This window comes from Diplotaxodon limnothrissa, linkage group LG7, assembly GCF_057381915.1.
Source record: "Diplotaxodon limnothrissa isolate DT_005_m linkage group LG7, D_limnothrissa_male_GT1.1, whole genome shotgun sequence".
Taxonomy (NCBI): domain Eukaryota; kingdom Metazoa; phylum Chordata; class Actinopteri; order Cichliformes; family Cichlidae; genus Diplotaxodon; species Diplotaxodon limnothrissa.
Genome location: NC_140602.1, coordinates 11,471,587 through 11,493,368, shown reverse-complemented (window position 1 = coordinate 11,493,368; position 21,782 = coordinate 11,471,587). Strand labels below are relative to the sequence as shown.

Here is a 21,782-nt window from a genome sequence, read left to right as displayed (position 1 = left end):
GTCGAACCATTGTGGATCTCACGCTAATTAAAGCTGTGCAGATTTTTCATTGTCCAGCTATTACTGATTGCTTTTTGTCATCAATGATGTTTTTAAACCAGGTTTTATCCAAAATAACCTGACTAAAACAAAGGGAAACATGATCACCAAATCTGGTGTTTTAATATTTTAGCGTTTCAGTTTTTATTTCTCTGAGATGTTATTTTGAATAAAAGCCATCCCTGATGAATTTGACTGTTCTGGTGTCAGGCGCTGAAACACACGGGAGACCATTTTGCATCCCAAAGCCTATAAAAAGCAATAAATAAAGGCTGGGATGCAAAATAGCTGCACAGAGTACCTGTGACATTTCACACTCTGAACTCCTGGACGTAGCCACAGCCCAACACAGACAGATAAAGCAACTCTTAATTAATCTGAGGACACAATCAGTTAACGTGTGACACCAGCTGACAGATTAACAGGAAGTTTTGTTTTGTTTTTTGTGTTGTTTTTTTGGCCTTGAGTTTTTCATTCTCGAGCATTTTGACAGAACAAAATATTAAACAAGAGACCTAATCTCCCCAAACAAGGCAACCTGCTTCAAGAGCATTCCCTTTTTTTTTTTTTAAACAAAAACAAAACAAAACAAAAAAAACCCAAAGAGAACCACCCTCCCTTCCCTCCCCACCCAAGGCTCATGTAAAGAGAAACAGAACAAATCAAAACAAAAAAAAAATGTATAATACACATCAGGAAAATACGTTTTTATATAGTCAATAAATGGTTGTTTTTTTGTGATGAGAGAACTCTATATCTAAGTTTTTCCAGTGGTAAAAAAAGCACCTCCTTTAACCATTGTATGTATGAAGGAGCCTTATTAGACTTCCAGTAGAATAGAATAAGTCTACGGGCAAGCAATGTAGCAAATGCAATGGCATTTTCCTGAGGAAGTATGTATACGATTCAAACAAGATCTCCACTCATCATCAGATAAAACCACCTCAATGTCTTTTTCCCAATTATTTTTAGTTTTTTCCAAGTAATAGGCCTTAAGCTCTGTATCAGTTTGTATATGACGGAGATTCGCCTTTTGCCAAAAGAATCCATTTCCAAAATAGTATCCACTTGATTTTTAGGAGGTAGGTAAGGAAAAGAAGGAAACAATGTTTTTGCAAAACTTCGTATTTGCAAATATCTAAACATATGTGAGGTTGGTATATTGTAATCTCTCACCTAAGCGTCAAAGGTGTTAAAAGTTTCTCCTGAAAATAAATTGTAAAAAAAAACTTCAAACCAATATTATGCCAAATTTGGAATGCTTTATCTGAAATGGATGGCAAAAAAAGGGTTAAAAGCAACAGGGAAAAAATTACTAACCTGTTGCAAACAGAAATGCCTTCTGAATTGAAGCCATATTTTAATAGATGTTCTTACAACTGGATTTGTTATTTTCTGTTTTTGAATTAGAGCTAGGGATGAGGTTAAGAGGGGAAGTGGATTAGACATCAGTTCCATTTTTACCCAAGCTTCACCCTCGCTATTTTCATAAACATATTTCCAATGCAATAATTTGGTGAAAAAGATAAAGATAGATTTTGGCAACCCTAGCCCACCAGCCTCTTTTGGTACTTCCAAATATGTTTTTTCCATTCTGAGATTTGAATTTTTCCAAATAAATGTTGCTATTAATCTATCTAAATCTTTGAAACTTGATTTGGTTATGAAAACAGGAACCATTTGGAAAACATAGAGAAACTTTGGTAAGACCGCCATTTTAACTATATTTATTCTGCCTGCTAATGAGATTGGAAGTATTGCCCATTTTTTAAAATCTTATGATGTTTGTTCTAACAAAGTGTCAAAATTATGAATCCGCAACTCTTTCATTGTGCGGGTTATATTTATTCCCAAATATTTAAACGTTTCTTTTTCTAATTTAAAGGGGAAGGCAGAGAAATCTTGCTCTATGTTATTAATAGGAAACAGTAGGCTTTTCCAATAGTTCACAAACTACACTTTACAGTAGCCTATGTGCAGCACACCCAGATGCTCGATAAAGTGCTCACTGTTGTCAAGGCGCAGGCTCAAATGGAAGGATACAATATGGAGACCACACATTATTTGCGTGAAACTTAATTTTATCTAGAAACAAAAAGGGGAAAAAAATTGAACCCTAAATAATTGCATTGCACTCATCAATAATGTCTTGTGCGGAGATGTGCTGTATTTAGTAAATCAAAAACCAAAGCAAGCAAATCTAAAAGGTCTGGAGGAAAGAGAGAGAGAAAGAGAGTGGTTTATGTACAGTATATCTGCAGAAGATTAAAAAACCAAGTTTCCAACATTAGCTTTTGTGCTTTGTTAGTCAGACAGAACACAAAGTTTGGATTATATATAATAATATAAATCCTAAATAAATCCATTAAGTTGGGCAAGGTGAATGACAGTGCTAGTATATGGGGAGCGACACCTGAAACTAGCAGAGGCCCATGCTAGATTTGCTAAAGCATATTTCAAGTTAAAAGGTAATTTTACATAGATGCTGTGAGTACATTGCGAATCTCAGTCTCAATATGTAATTCTGGTCTGGTCGATCTTTACACAGACGTAGTTATGACAGTAATTAGCCATTTTTTTACATGTTGCTGTTTGGGTTTCTTTTTGTAAATGGTGTAAGGAGAATGTTCAGATCCGCTTTGTATCAGTTTTAAACTCTGCCCTATGATCTCTCTCTGTGTGTGTGTGTGTGTGTGTGTGTGTGTGTGTGTGTGTGTGTGTGTGTGTGTGTGTGTGTGTGTGTGTGTGTGTTTTCCTCTAGGCTGGGGACTGCAGGCCCAGACGCACTCGGCTCTTGCAAGAGAGGTGCTAAATTTTCTCTGTCCACCTCTCCAATCACAGGTGAAAAGGTTACGATTTTCACATGTCTTCTAAATGTAAACCTCACACAAGGTGGTGCGTTCCCTCTCACGGTCAAACATCGTTACCACAGTTGCTGATATAGTATTATATATAGCAATCAGTTCAACTCTGCTTCTCTCAATGACTATCGCCCCGTAGCCCTCACCTCAGTAGTGATGAAGTGCTTTGAACGCCTGGTCAGAGACTTCATCATTTCTTCACTACCAGACACACTGGACCCACTACAGTTCGCTTACCGTCCAAATCGTTCCACAGGCGATGCCATCTCTCATCTCCTCCACACATCACTCACTCACTTGGACACTAGAAGGGGGAATTATGTTAAAATGCTCTTCATAGACTACAGCTCTGCATTTAATACCATAATTCCCTCCACACTCACCACCAAGCTGGAGCATCTGGGACTCAGCTCATCTATGTGTCAGTGGATCTCCAACTTCCTAACTGGCAGACCACAGGCAGTAAGGATGGGCGGACATGTCTCAGCCTCCACCACTCTCCACCACTCTCAGCACTGGAGCCCCCCAGGGGTGTGTTCTGAGCCCCCTGCTGTACTCTTTGTACACATATGACTGTGTGGCCACTACCAGCTCCACCACCATCATCAAGTTTGCTGACGACACCGTCATGGTGGGCCTGATCTCTGATAACAACGAGACGGCCTACGTGAAGGAGATTAGGAATCTGGAGAACTGGTGCCAGAGGAACAACCTCCTTCTAAACGTCAGTAAGACAAAGGAGCTGATAGTGGACTTCAGCACTAAGCAGGAGAGGAACTACCAGACCCCCGTCATCAACGAGTGCCCAGTGGAGAGAGTGGACAGCTTCAAATACCTCGGAGTTCACATCACGCAGGACCTGTCATGGTCCTGTCACATCAACACCGTGGTGAAAAAGGCCCGACAGCGTCTCTACCACCTCAGACGCTTGAGAGACTTCCAACTGCCCTCCAAGGTGCTCAGGAACTTTTACTCGTGCACCATAGAGAGCATCCTGGCGGGAAACATCTTAACCTGGTTCGGGAACAGCACCATGCAGGACAGACGAGCTCTACAGAGGGTTGTGCGGTCAGCTGAGCGCACCATCCGCTCCGAGCTCCCTGACCTGCACTCAATCTACAGCAGGCGGTGCCGGACCAAGGCCAGGAAGATCGTGAAGGACCTCAGCCATCCCAACAATGGACTGTTCTCTCTGTTGAGGTCAGGAAAGCGATTCCGCTCCCTGAAGACCAACACAGAGAGACTGAGGAGGAGCTTCTTCCCGCAGGCGATACGGTCTCTCAATCACACCACCACACAGTACTGACCCACACATATGGTTCTTACACACACACTGGACTTTCTGGACATTGTTTTTGCACAACACTGGTCACTATATTCTTCATTTCCAGTTAATACTTGTACAGCTGCTGTTATTGTGTATATATTTATTTATATTTAGATTTCTTCATACATTCTTATATAGTTCTATATTGTGTATTGTGTATTTTGTTGTACAGTTATTTTATTTTCAACTTTAATTTATATATTTTATCTTATTCTTCCCAGTTAAATTTACCCTTCATTCTAATTTGTGTTGTACAGTTATTTCATTTTTAACCTTAATTTATATTTTATTCCTTCCTAGTTAAATTTACCCTTTTTAATTTTTCATATTTATTTCCTATCTTATTCATAGCCTTTCCTTTTTTTGTTTTCTTTAGGTCACGAGCAGTTGTCCAAGCATTTCACTACATATCGTACTGTGTATGACTGTGTACGTGACAAATAAAATTTGAATTTGAATTTGAATTTGAACTCAGATAAGCTGAAAAAGTCCTTGACTTGTGAACTTTGCCTGGGGAAAAATTATCTTTTCTGAAGGCAGAACATATCCTGAAGCAGCTTCGTAAGTGCAGTGTTATCACCCAGGAAGAAAAGATAAAGACTGAGCTGGAAATATCTTCTGGGTATACAGGTATTTTAGTCAACAGATAAACAGCTGTAAACATAAAATAGAATTCCAAATTTGCAGCCATTAGTGTGTTATATTAGCTGCTACTCAGTTTTCTGATGATCTGATAATTTCCTCTATTTCCTTAAACTGTCATGCTCATTAAAAATAACTGAAACACTTATGCTTAAGTATGGTACATTATGTTTTAAGATTGGCCACAAGATGGCGATAGATTTCTGCAGATTTGCACAAAACTACCTTTTAGGATGTTTTTGGAAAGGGGAATTTTTGCTGACCACTTGTAAACAACAGCCTTTCAAACCAGAATTTCCCCTATGACTGTCCAGTCTGCTCGGCAGTAAGCAGGGGTGTTTTGTAATGGTGTTTATAGACATGGAATGTAGGACTGCTGCATGGCAACCCAGTTAATCATTAATGAAGCAGAGGCACAGATGGGAAAGAAGCACATATTTTTAAGCATTTCTCTAGGCTGTGGACTGCAGGCCCCAGCCTAGAGAAACTAGCTTCATTATTTTTTCTCTTTTTGTTTAGTTTGGCTTCCTCCTTGGCTCATAGAGGTAGTGTAAAGCTTGAAGTTACTCTATTAAATGTCACTTCCTTTGTTTGTTTCCTCTAAACAGGCTAGCATTTTTATATAACTGATATGTTTACATCACTTTAGAAAATACATTACCACCATATGGTCGTATTGACAACAGAAGTCCCAAGGGCACTACTGCATGCTCAGGATAAGATTAAAGAATTAAAGGATCACGGTGACAACACCTTCCACAGATATCAAGTCCTGTATGCACTGTTACAGGAACTTCGTGGCCTGGCAACATAAGAAATAGCAGGCACTTGCATAGTTTAAATCATGGGGTGAAATTAGAAGCACAACTGGGAGAGAAAATATAGTGTTGCCTGGGTTTAGGCCAACATACGAATGCCTTTGTATTTATTTTGATCCTGTTGCTTGCTTTTCAATGCATGCATCTTAAGTCACTTATAACTAAGAGCACTGAGGCAAGGTGATGTAGACTCAGAGGAATTTGTAAATGATCCAATTTTGTTCTGTTTCAGAGAGCCAGAGTTTGTTGACATGATGTGTGTAATTGAAAAAATGTGCAGACTCTGGCTGGTGTGTAAGCTTACTAAATCTCTTTTGTTAGGTGATGAGTAAGATTTTGGCATGCCTCTAAAGCTCTATCGGTCACCACTGTTGTGATGGAGGGGAATGTTCCCACCAAAGCCTGGAACAATAAGCTCAGCTCTAGCTATGGATCCTGGTCCAAATATTTAGGTCCATTTTTGATTAACACACAAGGTGTGCACTAACAATATAATCAGTAGATGGGATATTTTTGTGCCAAACCTTTATTGCTGAAGTTTCAAATTTGCTGTGTTGTTCTTATATTGGCAGGGCATAGCCAAATAAGATGACATGTTTTTTTTTCTTGTTCTTTATCTTTAGTTTCGTAAATCTAGAGATTTTGAAAGACTTTATTACATTAAACATTTGGAAATAGTATTTCCAAACTTATCTCTAGTTAGATAATGAATTCATATTTTATGAGTCATAGATATTCCCTCCAACCTTAATTGACAACTCGTGTTTATGGTCCGTATTCACTGACATTTAGTCTCTGTTTACCAGCTTTGTGCAAAAAGTTTCCAAAGTCTGAACTGTAACACTTTGCAGCTGTAGTTATTAAATTGTCTTAGGCTATTGATTGCATAGTTTTTGCAGTGTAAGTATTATAGGTCAGATGTCAGTAGTATTCTCTTGCTTGGAATGAAGTTTTTTTTTTTTCTTTTCAAAAAGAACCCCTTTCTCTCAGTTTACTTTTGTTCAATTAGCTTGCTGAAATAAACCAACCTTTACTGGTTTATCTGATTTGTTGTAGGCCATGGTTGCCAATCAATACCCAAGACAAAACGGGAATTTGTTTCTCTGTGATGCTGAGTCTAAATGCTATTAGTTTGAAGCACCATACCAGTATGCTGGATCAGATAGCTGTTTTTTAGTCTCTCTGTTTTTACTTTGGTTTGCCCTTACTATATCATTTTCCAAATGAAAGCCCAACAACCTTGCGTCAGTCATGTACTGGAAACGTTTACAATAGTGAACTGTGTGGCTTGCTTGGCAACACAACTACAGATCCCTAATTATATTAATTTTCCTGCCCTGTGGGCTTTTGGTATATTTCAGTGGGATGTGACATATTATCCTTCTGCCAGGATGTGCGTAAGGAGGTAGGGTGAATTAAAAGGATAGAGAGGCATTGTATCTGTCTGTCTGTCCATGCAGGCAAAGCGGTGGGGCTTGAGCCATGCTGGAATGTAGTGATGGGTTCAGCCGTAACTGCTGCCCTAAAGGGTCTAATGTGCCTGGATATATGGGTGGGGCACTTCTTCTATCCATCAAAGTCTGTTACCATAATCTTAGATTCATGGGAAAATTCAAAGAAATGAGCACTCACGCTGTTTTTGTAACCTGTGCTGCTGGTACATAGCCAGTAAGCCATAAATACCTAAATCCAAGCAGTGCAACGATGGGAACATAACACTGTTAGGCTTAGACTTTTGGTTCCCATATACTCTGCTCCTAGTAAAACAAGAAAAAATACAATTTTGATATTATGATAAACTGTGTGGCTTTAAATCAAATGAAATTCTTTTAAAGGCTGATATTGTGTTCATATCTAGAGAGTGTATAGAAGTGAGTATTTGCCCTCCTATAAAGGCCAGGCCCTTGACTGGAGAGCTGAATTAAATTTAGAGTCCCTTAGTTGTTTAAAGCTGTTGGCACAGTAGCCTGATGGATCCAGTGTCCTCGAAGTGGGTAATGCTGCCATCATATCATGCTGTCTCCTTCCTCTCCAACTCCCTAGTTCTGTATCAGTCAGAGAAACTCAGTATGACAGGAAATGACACACAGTTGTGGTCAGAAGTTTACATACACTCGTCATGAATGACATGGTTTTTTGGGTCTTTTAATTATTTTTGAACAGTTCTTTTTACAGGGTGGAATGACACGACTTTAAAAACAAGAAATGGGTACACAAGTTTGAATTTATTCATCCGCACATTGTCAAAAGTATACATTCAGGATTAAATCTATACATACACCCCCCACTATGGGGCGATCGTAGCTCAAGAGTTGGCAGTTTGTCTTGTAATCAGAAGGTTGCCGGTTCGAGCCCCAGCTCGGACAGTCTTGGTTATTGTGTCCTTGGGCAAGACACTTCACCTGTTGCCTACTGGTGGTGGTCAGAGGGCCCGGTGATGCCAGTGTCCAGCAGCCGCGCCCCAGGGCGGCTGTGGCTACAATTTCACCTTGATTGGACACTTTTGGTACCCAACAGGTTGACGTCAGGTTTTTGGGAAATATGAAACCCTATGAGCAAGCACTTTGGCAACAGTGGGAAGGAAACACTCCCTTTTAACAGGAAGAAACCTCTGGCAGAATGAGGCTTAGGGAGGGGGCAGCCATCTGCCGCTACTGGTTGGGGCGAGAGAAGGAAGAGCCTGTATTTGAGCCTTTATGTATGCTTTTGACTCTGTGTGAATTAGAAAAAATCAAAAATTATTTCAGACTTGTGCATCCAATTCTTGTTTTTTGTAAGTAATTGAAAGATGTATGCTGTGCAATTATTCCATCCTGAAAACTCAAAGAAATAATTGAAAATCCAAAATTACGATGAAATCCATGCCAGTGGTGAGTGTATATAACTTCTGACCACATGTCAATAAAAAACAAACAAACAAACATGCAAAATAAAAAAGCACACAATAACAAATGGGTTACAAATTGGTATATACCATTGCAATGGTATATACGCACATTAAACCTGTGAGAACCTTCACAGACATATTAAACCTCCAAGCTACCCTGTTCTGTCAGTTCTGAAAGTGTAGTTTCCACTGAGGCTATAAGAATCTCCACTTATTTAGACATCCTTAAAATGAGAGTTTAATTAGCATTGCTACCAACAGTGTTGCATTTAACTTGTGAATAGATGCAACAAAAAGAGTCGGAAAGGCACATTTCCCTATTATTGTCTGCACTGCACCAAGCCTCAACTGGAACCATCAGCCAAAGCTCTTTTTTCTCTCTACAAGGCCTCAACCAGGCTAGACAACCTGTAGGTACTTTAGTCTTATTAAACAGGCTCATAGTATTAAAGTAAAATGTTTGTGGTTATATACTAGACACTAATTTTCTGGCAGTTTAATAATTGCACTATTACTAATAGTCTTTTCTTTGATGATCTTCTAGATGGAAATCAAAGTACAATGCCAGACACAGAATATACAGACACAAAGATGCAATGGCTTCAGTGTACTCCTATCACCTGCACAGTTCTATACCAGGAAGATCATTGTTCCATAATGGAAAGACATACCACAGATTTCTTGTGGATATAATTCAACATCCTAATTATATCCTAACATAGTTGGTTTATGGTATGGGCAATCAAAATGATCAAGGACTGCGTGCATATGAAACTTAGACTCAGGAGAACATTGAGTAACTTCCTGTCAATCTGAGTATTTGCATGTCTTTCTCTGTAGAATCTATAAGAGACAGAACAAACCAAAGAAAGCTTTAAGCCAGTGTCAGAAGTCCCTGCAACTGCTGATGGACTGTAGTAATCCAGAGAGGACCTGCTCTGTCTATAGGGATATGGCCACTATTAAACAGGACCAAGGCCACAGAGCATCTTTCCAAGACAAGCAGATTCAAGTTAACACAACTTGCACATTATATACAATTCTTCTGCACAACATATACAAACACAACGGCTTCCTGAGATACTGATGTCATTTGCCAGTCTTCCTTCAGCTCTTACTTGGTAGTATGCGATTTCTCATTTTTTCATGTGCATGTTTCCGTTAGGCTCATGCCATAGCTGTGAGTCATGGCCTAGAGGAGCTGGAGGGGGCTCAGATCTCCCACAGCCTGGCCCTCATCCTTTCTGTTGCAGCAGAACCCCATCACAATGGTAAGTCTATTCACAGATACAGGCTGGGCCAGAGAAGTTAATTGGGACTTAAATATTCCACTGTCTATATGTCAAATGGTGTAATACAGAATCCAGCTTTATGGTAGCCTTTTTGAAGACCTCAGTATCACTAATGTCAACAATGGGCAATCTATTCTCTACTGTAGTCATATAAAGCATAACGTCTGGAAACTGTAAAGAGAATACAAGGATTTCTTAGTTACAACCCCAAACAACTGATCTCACTATTAAGGTGCTCATATTGAAGGTATTAGCTAGTGCTGCCAAGTTTTCAGAATCAGTTATTGTCAAATGTGTGTGTGTTATGTGTGCCTGTGTGTTTTCCCCTTTGCTGTTTTAGATTCTGCAAGTCACTAATTTGATCAAACTTTAAAAGCATAGAAGAACTCTGTAGGTCCACAGGATCCTGCTTTTATTGTTGCCCAGGATGACTTCTGTCACTTTCTCCTAAAGAATAGACAAAAACAGGTTACGTCCACTCACAAACTACGATCTCTATAAGACAGCCAGATTTCCATAAGATTATTTTGAGGCACAGAACGTCATACAAAAGTTTAAAAGGATGAATCCCCTTAAAGTTTCATTATTTACTTGCTTTATCTGGAGATAAAGTAGGAAATAAGAAGTTATTTACCTGTTGTACCACTGTAGAAATGTGCAGAGATCCAGAGAACCTCTCTTGATTTTAAAAGATTTGTATGACTTGGGTGCTGAGGTAGCCGATACCCTTCAGCTGATTGGATGAGTGGAGATGACCAAGGGCAGAATAAGCCAGGCTTACAGGACACTAACAATAATCATGTGTTACAGAGCACATATTTGTCTTGGTTAACACCTGTGTAGGTGTAATGCTGACAGAGGACTACTTACTGTCATTGAACATGACATCATAGAATTTTAATAAAAGGTCAGTAGTTGTCGTCACCTCTGACAGTAAGAAGGCGAGAGGTCATTTCAGAATATCTAGTCATTTTGAGTTGAGCTATTTCCACCATCCCTCTAGAGCTCAATGTTATCAGAGTTGCATGCTAATCTTGGAAGGCCTCTCTCTGGTGTAAAATATCCTGAAGAGTGACTTTGTGCTTCTTTGGTTTGGATGGAGTCTGACAGATGGGCAACACTTTTGGGAAGGAAATTACAGTTTGCTGTTTTCAATTAATAGGAGGCTGACCCCAATTACTGCGGTATGTCTTTATGTCCTTTGAAACAAAAGTGGCATTTCTGTGTCAATCACCACACAAGCACTGAATAAACAGCAGCTCTTTAGTTCATTTAATTCAATTTCTCTTTTCATAGCTCTTACAGGTTTTCTTTATTCCTTATGTAATGAGGTTTTTTTTAACATGCTGTATATTATTTGCCACATGAGCTCAGTTCTACCAGCAACAGAACACTGGTACTAAAATATACCAGGAAAGGGGGGATTGCTCCACACTAGTAATGACATGCCTCTAAGTGAAGGAGCCTGGTTGCTATGTTGCTGTGTTATTGCTGTTAAAGTGCAGAGTCGGGGTCCAAGTATGACATGGAACACCAGGGCTCACTCTTCTCTGTTCGCCGTTCAAGTGGTAAACTTTCTGACAGAGAGCAGATATGCCCGGAGTGTTTATTTTTCACTGCTTTCCTCATGACATCACTCAAAATGAGTAACTTTTTCTTTTCCGAAGTTAAGCCGGCTTGTGTAGCAGATACAATGCATAAGAAGTTTTAAAAACAAAGAGAACAATAGCCCACATACAGCTACGCTTTTGACATTTTCCCCCTTCCTCTGAAGTGCAGCTGAAAAAAAGGCCTTCCATTACATCAACCTTAGCAACAGTGAAAACATTCAGGAGGCCAAATGGATCTGTTCCATATTAGCAGTGTTTCACTTTCCCCGGTGAGGACGGTAACTTTTCACTCTTCTTTTCCCTGCTTTAATAAAGCTCTCTTCAACTGTTATTTATGGTGATTCTAGAAATGGCTGACAGCCATTCATCATGTCTGCTGTGTCACTTTGTGTGGGCACATTGTGTAATCATATACGTGTTTCCTGATGAAGGTTTTGATTTGTTTTTTTGGGTGGGGGACTTACATAACAGTTTCTTATGAAGTTGCTTATTTCTCTCTCGCTCTCTCTCTCTCTCTCTCACTCTCTCTCTCACAACAACTGCCTCATACCGAGTCTTTATTTTACAGCAGATTGCTGATGGGTCTTCATAATAAATCAAATCCTGCTTGTTGATCTGACACTCTGGGCAGTTGGCACAGGTGTTATCTAAACCTTGGGCAGCTACAGTGGTTATTTTGGTATGTTTAGTGCGTTCACATGTTGCTAGGAAGTGGCGCTTCCCCTCCGAGCTTGAGTTTCAACACTTATCTTCCATTGACCACTCTCTCGGCTATCTTTTTTCCCCGTATGTAGTGCCTGAAATCCAGAGATCCTTGTATGGGCGTCAGCACAAGAAGACCAAAGCAGTAAAAAAAAAAAAAAGCTGTGGACATGCTGGCTAGGTAAATTTGTGAAATAATCACAGTGTTCTTATGTTAAGAAATCTGACAGGCCTCACCAGTCAACACTTACCATTTATTTCTTTTTGATAATATGATTACATTAGGGTAAACCTAACAGACACTTATAAGAATGCAGCTCATGTTTCATGTTTTAGTAAAGCAACTGTGTCCTCTATGTTTCTCAGGGCACCAGAGGTGGCTGAGAAGAAAGGTAAAAGGAAAACGACCTCTAATCTTTCCACTTGTACCATCCAGTGGTAATAATTAAAACTTCATAACTGAACACACTTGTTTTGTTTGTTTTCAGTGTGGTTTAAAGTTTAAGCCAACGGTTGATATTCCGTCATGATGGTTTTTGTAACTAAATGGTTTTTGTCATCTGGCAGTACTTGATTTTTTGTCAATTTGCACTTTAGGTGAAGAAAGTAAAGTCTAAATAAATACTCAAACAAAACATACACATAATATTTTTTAATGATGTTATAATATTGGGGCAATTTTCATCTAAGGACTGGAATTAGTACCAATATAAGCAATGGTCTCAAAAGAATTCAGAATAAATCAATGATTTCAGTCTCTCCATTTGACCTTTATTAAACACTGTATTAGTCACTCATTCACTAATGAGATAATAACCGCATAAAGATTAATAACAAACACTTTAGGTGCACTGATATAGGAGTGTTTGAGTTTAAAGAGTAAATCACAACAAATCATGAAATGAAGGGTTCTTTTTGTAGATTGCTAATTTATTTTATTTGTAAAAGCATGGCATTCATGCCAGATGTTGTATTTTTGGATTGCTTTACCATCATACCAGAAAGTTGACTTGCAAAGACTTTTCAGTAGTTAGAAGTAAATTATACAGCCGCTGTTAGAGAAAATAAGCAAAAAAAATAACCAGACGGTACACATGCTATTTCATTTCTGTCTCTGTAACGCATACACAACACAACAAACTCTAGTCAACACTCAATGCTAAGCTGATGATCCAAAAATAGGTGCGGTTATAAACACACTCATAGGTCAGAGCAAAGTTGAATCCTTCAAGCCAACACTGAAAGCCAACAGCTGTGGACAAGCCATAAGTGCTATACATGACAAAGATCAAACCTATGTGTGATTACTTTTTCATCACTGCAACATCCTTTTAATGCAAAACACCTCTGCTGCTACTTTAATCGTTTTATTTGGATATTGTTTTCAACTTGACAGCCATGTTTGGAATTCTAAATGGTCCCATTTAGAATTCCAAATGCAGTGTTACCCCCAATTATATGCTCAAAACAAAATCTTAACTGTTTGCAATTTACAAATGTTTGGCACATGTTAAAATAGACTTTTTGTTTTATTTTTTAAAAACATGCTTCTCCCTTGGGGGTGCTGGAGCCTATCCCTGCTGTCATAGGGCGAGTGGCAGGATACACATTGGACAGTTACACATTTACACCTATGGGCAATTTAGAATCATCAGTTAACCTAACCAACTCCACATAGACAGTCCCCAGCCAGATGGTGGAGTTGAAATCTGGACCTTCTTGCTGTGAGGCAACAGTGCTAACCACTGCGCCGTCCCTAGAAACCCCAAGAAATCACTTTTAAGCTTCACAAGAGCTTTGTTAAGACAAATTCTAAAGCAAATAGATCTTCTTCTTTTTTTAACTCTCATGATATTATCCTCAGTCACAAGGTCAACAGTCTTGAACACATGTTAGCAATGACTTGTTAATATAAACCACTGTGTTCCAGCATGTGCTGTGTACTAACATCATTCCATTTTCTAGAGGTGCTCAAAACATAAAAAATTAAAGCCCTATTCTGCAAACAGTGCACAGCACCTTGTAACCCAGAGAGCAATAAATGCTGACCAAGGAGACTTAACATCATGGCAAGTACAGCCACGACATGATGGTTGGGTGGATTATATGCTGTAAACTGTAGAATGAGCTGTTTAAGCTGTTAAGTGTAGGTTAGTACAAAATGAAGCACTATAAAGAGAATAATCAAGGATATTCAAACTGCACCTTATGAAAAGCCAAACATACTAGTACAGCACACAGCATTGCCTACCATTAAATATGGCTACAATATGTAGATGTTTCAGTCCTTACACAATCTAGCCCACAGGGATCTCTGCAGTCAATGGCAAAAAGAAAAATTCATATATGAAAATCAGATACTTTTAACTAAATAGCTAGTACTCTGTTTTAGGTAATCTAGTCTTATGGATTATAAGTACGCTTGTTTACTTGAAAAATAGCATGAATACAGTTCCTGCAATCACCATTAGTATATGCTTTGTATGTTTAAGTAAACATACCGTAATGCACTGGCAATTATTCAATTTGAAAAAAGTAATCAGATTTAGTTCTTAGTCATTAGAAGGGCTTTCAAGGTAAACTGTTGCGATTCTTTTCTCCTGTGAAATCTTCACTGGCATCTCCAGGACTGGAGACTGCAGCTCTTGCTCTGAGGCAGCCTCGTCATGGCCACCGTGTACATCCATCTGGAAGGAAAATGACTTGTCTGATGGCCCCAGTTTAAAATGTTTCTCACTGATTTCAGATGCAGATTCTCCTTTGTCGCTGAAGTCGCCATACTCCACGCTATGAGCAACATTATCTTCTCTGGAAACTCTAATGCTGTATCCTCCTCCCGCCCCACTCTGGAAGGCTTTCTCGATCCCTATGTTAGAAGACTTGAGCGCTGCCATGATCTGATCTTCAGATAGGTCATCTCCTTCCAGCAGCCCAGATTCTTCCAGGGTTTGAGAAACATTTAGCTCTGCAACTATAGTCATGGTTCCATTGTCAGTGGACTGTTCCACTCTTTTGACACCGACGGTTACATTCTCTGGACTTTCACTACTCACTCTGGTGAGGAAAGCTAACTCCTCTTTCAGTGGTCCCGACACTGAACTTTGTAGCTTCTCAAGAGCTCCTTTCAGCTGCTCTTTGGGCTCCAAAGAGTCTTCTCTCAGGTACTCAAGCACTGACTCTTGCACTACAGGTGAGACCCGAACCTCTTCTTCTATTATGCACTCTGGAAAACTCTCTTTGGCAAACAACCGGTCACCTGACATAAACTCATATTCATCACTTTCTTTTACAGTCACTTTTTTCTGGGGAAGGCCATCATCTTGATAATACCTCTCATCCGACAGGTCATCTACAATTCCATAATGGCCATATGAGGTTATCCCGCCACCCTCCTCAGATTCAGAAAGATTTTCATCTGGTGTGGAGACAAAATACTCATGAGACTCTTGATCATGGGAGAAATGTGGATATTCACTCTCTCTAGAGACCTCTTGGACTTGTACAGATCCAAACTTTGACTCATCTGTGTTGGATTTCATGACATTATCATCCCCCCTGCTACCTTGAATGCCATGAGGGATATTTTCTGGCTCCTCAACTTCAAAATATGCAGAAGGCTCATGAAAAGTCAACCCGGACTTCTGCTCAGCCTCAAGTTCTTCATCACTGTAAGACTCCACTGGTTCCTCGATGATTTCCACATTGACTGACTTATTTTGTAAGCCCTCTCCTCCTTGCAAGCCACTCAGCAGGTTCTTGACCATGCTTCCTGTTGCTGTGTCCTTGATGTCCTCTAGTGACACTTTCTTCACACCTTGTTTCAACAGTTCTTCCAGGGCATTGTCCTGAGAAACATCCAGCTCTTCCTCCACTTTGGACTCCAGCACGATTTGTGTTTTAGTCGTGCCATCCTCCTGCTCAGTTTTCTCCACGTGATATCTGACTTTTGAATCTCCTGCTGAACAGACCTTGGCTTCCAAACCTGCTGGTTTTATCACTTTCTCAATTATTTCTTCTACAGACACAGAGTCTAATATCTTTTTCTCAGCTGGGCCTATTGTAAACTCTGTTCTTCCTTTGTCTTTGACCTTGCCGTCGACAACGGGGCCTTTTTCTTTTTCATCTGACACATACTTCTTGCTTTCGGTCTCGGTTTCCGTAACTAGGCTCTTCATTGATGGTGACACCACTCTTACTGATTTGGTATCAGGAGTAGAAGACTTGTCAGGACTCATCTGGCCCTCTGTGTGTGGGAGCCAGATGAGTTTCACAGTTTGCTCTTCTGCTGTTCTTTTTGGTACACTCCGACTGACTTGGTTTTCACTATGGCCTGCTTGCTTATCTTTGGTTGTAGTACTGGTGGTGGTAATGGTAGTAGCAGAGGCAGAAGCAGCTGCCCGAGCTTTGTTAAATGAGATCATATCCCTTCTGGATGCCGGACTCTGATGGCGAGCTCTTCCTGTAACTGAAATAGGGATGACCCTAGACGGACTTATGGACCCAGAGGAAGGGATGGGGGCTCTTCTCAAGCTTGAAGTCGATGGCATGTACCTTACATCCATGTGCTGTTTGGTGGTTAAGGTGGAAGCTCTTGGAGTATAGCGTCGGGCAGGCATTTTGATATCTGAGTCAAAAGTAATTAGTAAAGAAGTAATTAGTAATAATTATTTGATGAATTGACATTTTGTTTTCAGTTTTGCTTAATAAATGTGTAAATGATTTATCCAAGTAGAAACCAGTCTTGCAGTGTTTTCCCATCATTATCACATCAATAAAAATAACTGAGAAACATACCTATTATTCTTTCTCTTTGATGTTGATTCACTCGCTTATGAGCATCTTGCAGACTGATTCGCTCACCCTCCAGAAGAGCCCTAAACAGAGACAAGGCAAATTACATATGAAGACAGGGGCAAAAAGGTCCTAACTCAAGTTAATTTCTCAAATATTTTCAAAACATCAAAGACAAGTACCTCATGGGATCGTGTACATCCTTCAGCTCTGCCATTTCAACCCTCTCAAACTAAACACAACTGGCTTACGAGAAGGCATGAATGCTGTACCTGACCATATAGGGTAGTAGTCTTAAAAATTCAAATAAGCCACCGTCATTTAATATCGATGCATTACTAGTATTTGAAACAGCTCACCTTTCCTTGGCCATGCTTCAACAGACATACAATAGCAAATGAAACGAGCAACTTCTCTGGAGAGTGCCTTCCGAAAGACTGGCCTAAAAATAACGCCCACAAAGCATGGCTGTCTATGCTTCCCTGTGAATCCCAGAGCAAAAACGGACACGTGACACATACAAAAACAAATGCCGCTGCCACGTCTCTAATAAGGTATTCTGTCTATTCCAAAAGTTCAAAACAAACCAGTTGTGCCTGTGGAGAGCCTGCCATATAGAGGCAAGCTAAAGCTAAAATGCTAATATCTATCACCATCTTTGATATAAGTCTGTTTAAATGTAGGTCAATATGAGGCAAGAGGTTATAATATGTCAAGGGTACATTGATATAACATTCCAGTACAGTGTTTACCCACTGTTTTATAAAGAGCTTTGAGATCTTAGCATCTCCCTGTGTCATGAACATGAAGCCAACACACTGAGTGCTATAACAAGACAAGTTATTGCTTATAAAATCAGTCCTCCTTCACACAATATGCTCTAACAGCTTTACTTAAGAATCATCTATAGTATGTGTAGTATTTATGTAACCTTGTCAGACACTAATTTTCAGTTAAGCAGCTCGGGGTTTTTTAAACTGTACAGCAGTCTCCACTGTTGGTGCATGGAGCCACTGCAGGTGGGGTGTGAGTGAACAATGAAAAATATGAATCCAAGCTGTATTAGCTTAATGTGACTTTTGTTTGAGATCTTAGATTTGAGCAATTAGTGCCAAAACCAGGGATGAGCAAGCAAAGTATGTCTCCTTATGTAAATTATGAAGTTAATTGAGTTAAGATTAACTTGAAGAGGTATTTGGGCTGGTTTAATCAGTAATCTGATTTCAAAACCATAGAAATATCTCAGAATAAAGAAAGCTTCTGCATTTTAGCCATTGTTTCTACAATGTTTTCTACAATTGTTTCTTAAGAAAAGAAAAAAAATAATGATTCCAAACAAATAACCATTACTGTCTCTGTTTTCACATGCGCTCATTCCCCAAAGGAGTTCTTCATGAACAACACAAAAATCGTTCAAAATTGTTGTAGCTTACACTTTTTAAAGTAGACTGACTGTTAGCAACACCTTTGCAAAAAGCATCTGACAGCTTTTCCTTGTATTAAACGTGTCTCTAAAACATTTAAGACGCCACATGTACTTCTTCTATGGAAGACATTTCCCCTCACAGTAAGGGAAGCAGTGAAACACATACTCCTATGTGGTTCTAGCACCCAGGTATGGTTCATATCACATAATAAAGGCTTACTGAAGAGTTGCATAACGCTGACTGCTGATTGTCTCTCATAGTGTTTTTATTCGTGCCATCTGTGCTTTTCATGCTAACACAAGTAAAAATGGCTTCTGGGAAAAGACTTAAACTTGACGTGACATAAAATATCCATTTCATTTATTTAGACAAAAAATGAACAAACTAAATGGTTTCATCACCTGTAAGTAGCAACCTCCATTCCTAGATCCATCTTCACCTGGAGAAGCTGCTGATGCTCTCTCATTTTTTGTGCTATAACATCAGCCATCACATTCCTCTCATGCTCCAGCTGTTCAATAGTCATCTGATGGTAGGGGGGGGGAAAGCAAAAACAGGAAACCATAATTCATCTCAAGGCAGCTTTTAGTGCTCTTAACAGATTTGAAGTTTTTAGGCGTGTCCTCTCAAGTAGTGCTTTGTGTATTGTGCATAAACCCTCTCCAGTAATGTTAACATTTGCCTTCCTTACATACAGATAAACAGAGGAATGTATTTGGTGTGACTTTACTGAAGACAGCCCTGCAGTGGGTGGAAAGAGAAGTGGTATGTAACTGACTGGCCTGCTTTAGACTGCATCTTCAGGCTAATAAGGATTTGTCAGTCTGACAGCTAATTGGTTTAAGTGGCTGGTGTAATCTAGCAGTTGGACGGTACTAGGGCGGAAGTATAGCGTTTGTCCAGCTAATGGAGCTATGCTGTCCTGGTATACTGACGTCAAATGTTGTGCACAATCCATATTTTTTAGTTATGGGTACATAAACTTGACAGGCCTTGCTCACTGTTGAATAATGACCCCTCCTTATTTATTGTGTAGCGTTTTGGTACAGACGCCAGAATGGTGCAGCGTGTGTATATATATATAAATTTCACATTATTGGAATGTGAATGTAAATGTGAATGTAAATTTCACATTATTAGAAAGATCGAAAACATTTGTAGCAGCCACTGTGAGCTGCAGCTGCATGAGTACCTTTAAGGACAGTGGGTGTGGCAGGGCAGCAAGGGACAAGCCGCTCCCCCGTCTCCAAAATTAGAGCTTATTTTGCGGGGTTTACTGAAAGTGGTTTTTCGTTTGTTTGTTTGTTGATAAAACGAATCAAACAATGCCAAATTAAACATTTCTTCTACTGTAGCACAATTAATTCGTCCTTACCTGATACTGACTGTAGTCCACACGGAATTTTTCCTGCATGTGCATCAGTTGCTCCTCAAGTCGCATTTGAATCTGCCCTTGTTTTTCCGCTTCCGTGCGTAATTTGTCCAACTCGGACGCATACAGCATCTTTTCCCTCTGCATGTCGTTCAGCATTGCCTGGTCCGCTTTAATTGACTGCTCCATGTCTTCTACCGTCTTCTGGTACATTTCGAAGGTCTGAATCCATCCTTCGGACATACCGTGGGCATACTCCTGCACCTCTTCCACGGAGACCACCGGAGGCCCACGATAAGTTTGCCTGATGATGGGTGCCACTCGGGACTCCACCTGACTGCAAAGGCGGCTCACTTCTTCCCTGTGTGCATCCTCTAAGCGTTTATACTCGTTCTCTAGTTGCAGCAGCCGCTGCTGGAGTTCGCTGTTGGTTTTGTGAGCGTGATGAAGCTCCTGCTCGCAGTTCTTTAGTTCGCCGCTGACGTCCCGGCACACATCGGTCTGCTCGCTGCACAGACTCTGGATCATCTGCAACTCCCGCCATAGCTTCTCCCTCTCCATCTCAGCCTGGGACTTTTCAAACGACAGCTGCCCCACCATTCTCCGCAGGTCCTGCATCTCAGCCCTGTACTTAGTTTCCCATCCGGTAGTCCTCACCTGTCTCAGTTTATTTATTTCAGCAATGAGATGCGCGTTTTCTTGCTCCAGCTGCTTGGTTCTGGATAGATACTGGGTAAGTCTGCTGTTGAGCTCCTGCAGCTGGTGCTTCTCGCTCTCAAAAGTTCTCTTGAAAGGGAGCATTGTGGTAACTAATTATCTCTGTTAAGTTAGATGGAGAAAAATGTCCGGTGATTTTATTTATTATTTAGGAGACGGATTCTCCCGGCATCAATTTGCGTCTTCGTCCGTGGGCGCGACTGTGATGTAATTTGTGATCGGTGGCCTTTGACAAGTGCAGGAGGAGGAGGGCGGGTCCTTTGCTGCATCATAGCAGCGTCCCGAGCGTGTCCCTCCGTCCCTGTCCGTTGTTATGTTGCGTTTAAGTGCTCTCTGAAATACTATAATGCTAAACTCACCGCAACTATAAATAAAAGAAAGGACAAGCTAAAAAGAAACGTACACGAGTTAAAAAATGATAATAATTGAGGTTTAAACACAGTATATTGGTTTTGGCTACATTTACCTTTTGGCTTTTTCTCCCACATGTAAAAGCCAGTCTACATTTAACTGCAGCTATAATATAGCTCCATATTAGAATGTATAAATATATATTATTTAGAATGTGTGTTACACTTAAAATATATTCCCACTGATGTCGTAAGCGTCTAGTTTGCAGATTTGGTAAATTTGCTTTTTCATTTTGCTTTTTTAATTTTAATTGAATCTTTTTTACCCTAATACTTTTTAATTCAGAAGATTTACTCTTTCAATGAAGTGCTTGCCTTTGTTGTTTACTTGCCATAATAGACCGATAGATTCTTCACCCTGCATGGGAAGTTATTGTGTTACAGCACCAGGGTAAATATTTAAAAATAGAACATCCTACAATAAATAAACACAAGTTAAAGTAAATGTGCCAGAGGCAGAACATAGTGATGGCTTGATTCTGTGAGAGTGCAAGAACTTTAAATATATCCAACAGCGATTTAAGGTTAAGTTGAAGGAAAGTAAAAGGTAAACTGAGATTGTGCAAGAAAGTAGTTAATATGGATAAATACAACGTACACACAGTGGCGCAGTGGGTAGCTCTGTTTCCTCACAGCAAGAAGGTCTTGTTCATGTTCTCTTCAGATTCCTCCCATAGTCCAAAGACATGCACTTAGTGGGGTTGGTGACTTTTGGTGATTCTAAATTGCCTGCAAGTGTTATTGAGAGTACAAATGCTAGTCTGTCTCGCTGTTTTAAGTTCAATATGATTTGTGGATGGCATAACTTTCCTGAGACACCTGAATGCATCACCCTCACAGGGGCATCACATTTATCAGAGATGAGCGCCCCCAAGCGGACAGTAAAC

General features: G+C 39.9%; 2 protein-coding genes across 5 annotated transcripts; one reads left to right on the top strand and one right to left on the bottom strand.

Annotated features, from left to right (window-relative positions):
* The first annotated feature begins 2,422 nt into the window (after positions 1–2,422).
* ttc23 (tetratricopeptide repeat domain 23) lies at positions 2,423–12,634 on the top strand. The gene is given in 12 exon segments (XM_085359145.1): positions 2,423–2,507; positions 2,801–2,875; positions 2,878–2,956; positions 4,733–4,849; positions 9,406–9,586; positions 9,740–9,845; positions 10,207–10,334; positions 10,518–10,564; positions 10,566–10,669; positions 12,271–12,332; positions 12,334–12,359; positions 12,545–12,634. Coding segments are annotated over 12 exon segments (1,086 nt in total). The 3' UTR covers positions 12,621–12,634.
* A 1,106-nt stretch (positions 12,635–13,740) lies between these two features.
* Positions 13,741–21,661, bottom strand: synm (synemin, intermediate filament protein). Of its 4 annotated transcripts, none has more exons than XR_014906365.1 (5): positions 19,772–21,661; positions 18,798–18,922; positions 16,973–17,052; positions 14,680–16,802; positions 13,741–14,492 (listed from the first exon to the last, which is right to left on the bottom strand). XR_014906365.1 is itself a non-coding variant. In XM_085359191.1 (5 exons), the coding sequence occupies exons 2-5, from the start codon at positions 20,567–20,569 to the stop codon at positions 14,731–14,733; spliced, it is 3,075 nt and encodes a 1,024-aa protein (XP_085215317.1). In that variant the 5' UTR covers positions 20,570–21,253; positions 21,494–21,661; the 3' UTR covers positions 13,741–14,730. The 4 variants fall into 4 exon arrangements, 3 of the variants coding, with proteins under 3 accessions (XP_085215317.1, XP_085215318.1, XP_085215316.1); XM_085359191.1 differs by having other exon boundaries at positions 13,741–16,802; positions 19,772–21,253; positions 21,494–21,661; XM_085359192.1 differs by having other exon boundaries at positions 13,741–16,802; positions 19,772–20,849; positions 21,494–21,661.
* Between the last annotated feature and the right edge of the window lie 121 nt (positions 21,662–21,782).

Excerpts from the sequence above, each read along its gene's own strand:
- synm (XM_085359190.1), bottom strand. The coding sequence starts at position 20,569 with ATGCTCCCTTTCAAGAGAACTTTTGAGAGCGAGAAGCACCAGCTGCAG. Across the intron at positions 18,923-19,771 it reads TGGACTACAGTCAGTATCAG|ATGACTATTGAACAGCTGGA; the intron begins GTAAGGACGAAT and ends CCCTACCATCAG. Across the intron at positions 16,803-16,972 it reads TCAAAGAGAAAGAATAATAG|ATATCAAAATGCCTGCCCGA; the intron begins GTATGTTTCTCA and ends CTTTTGACTCAG.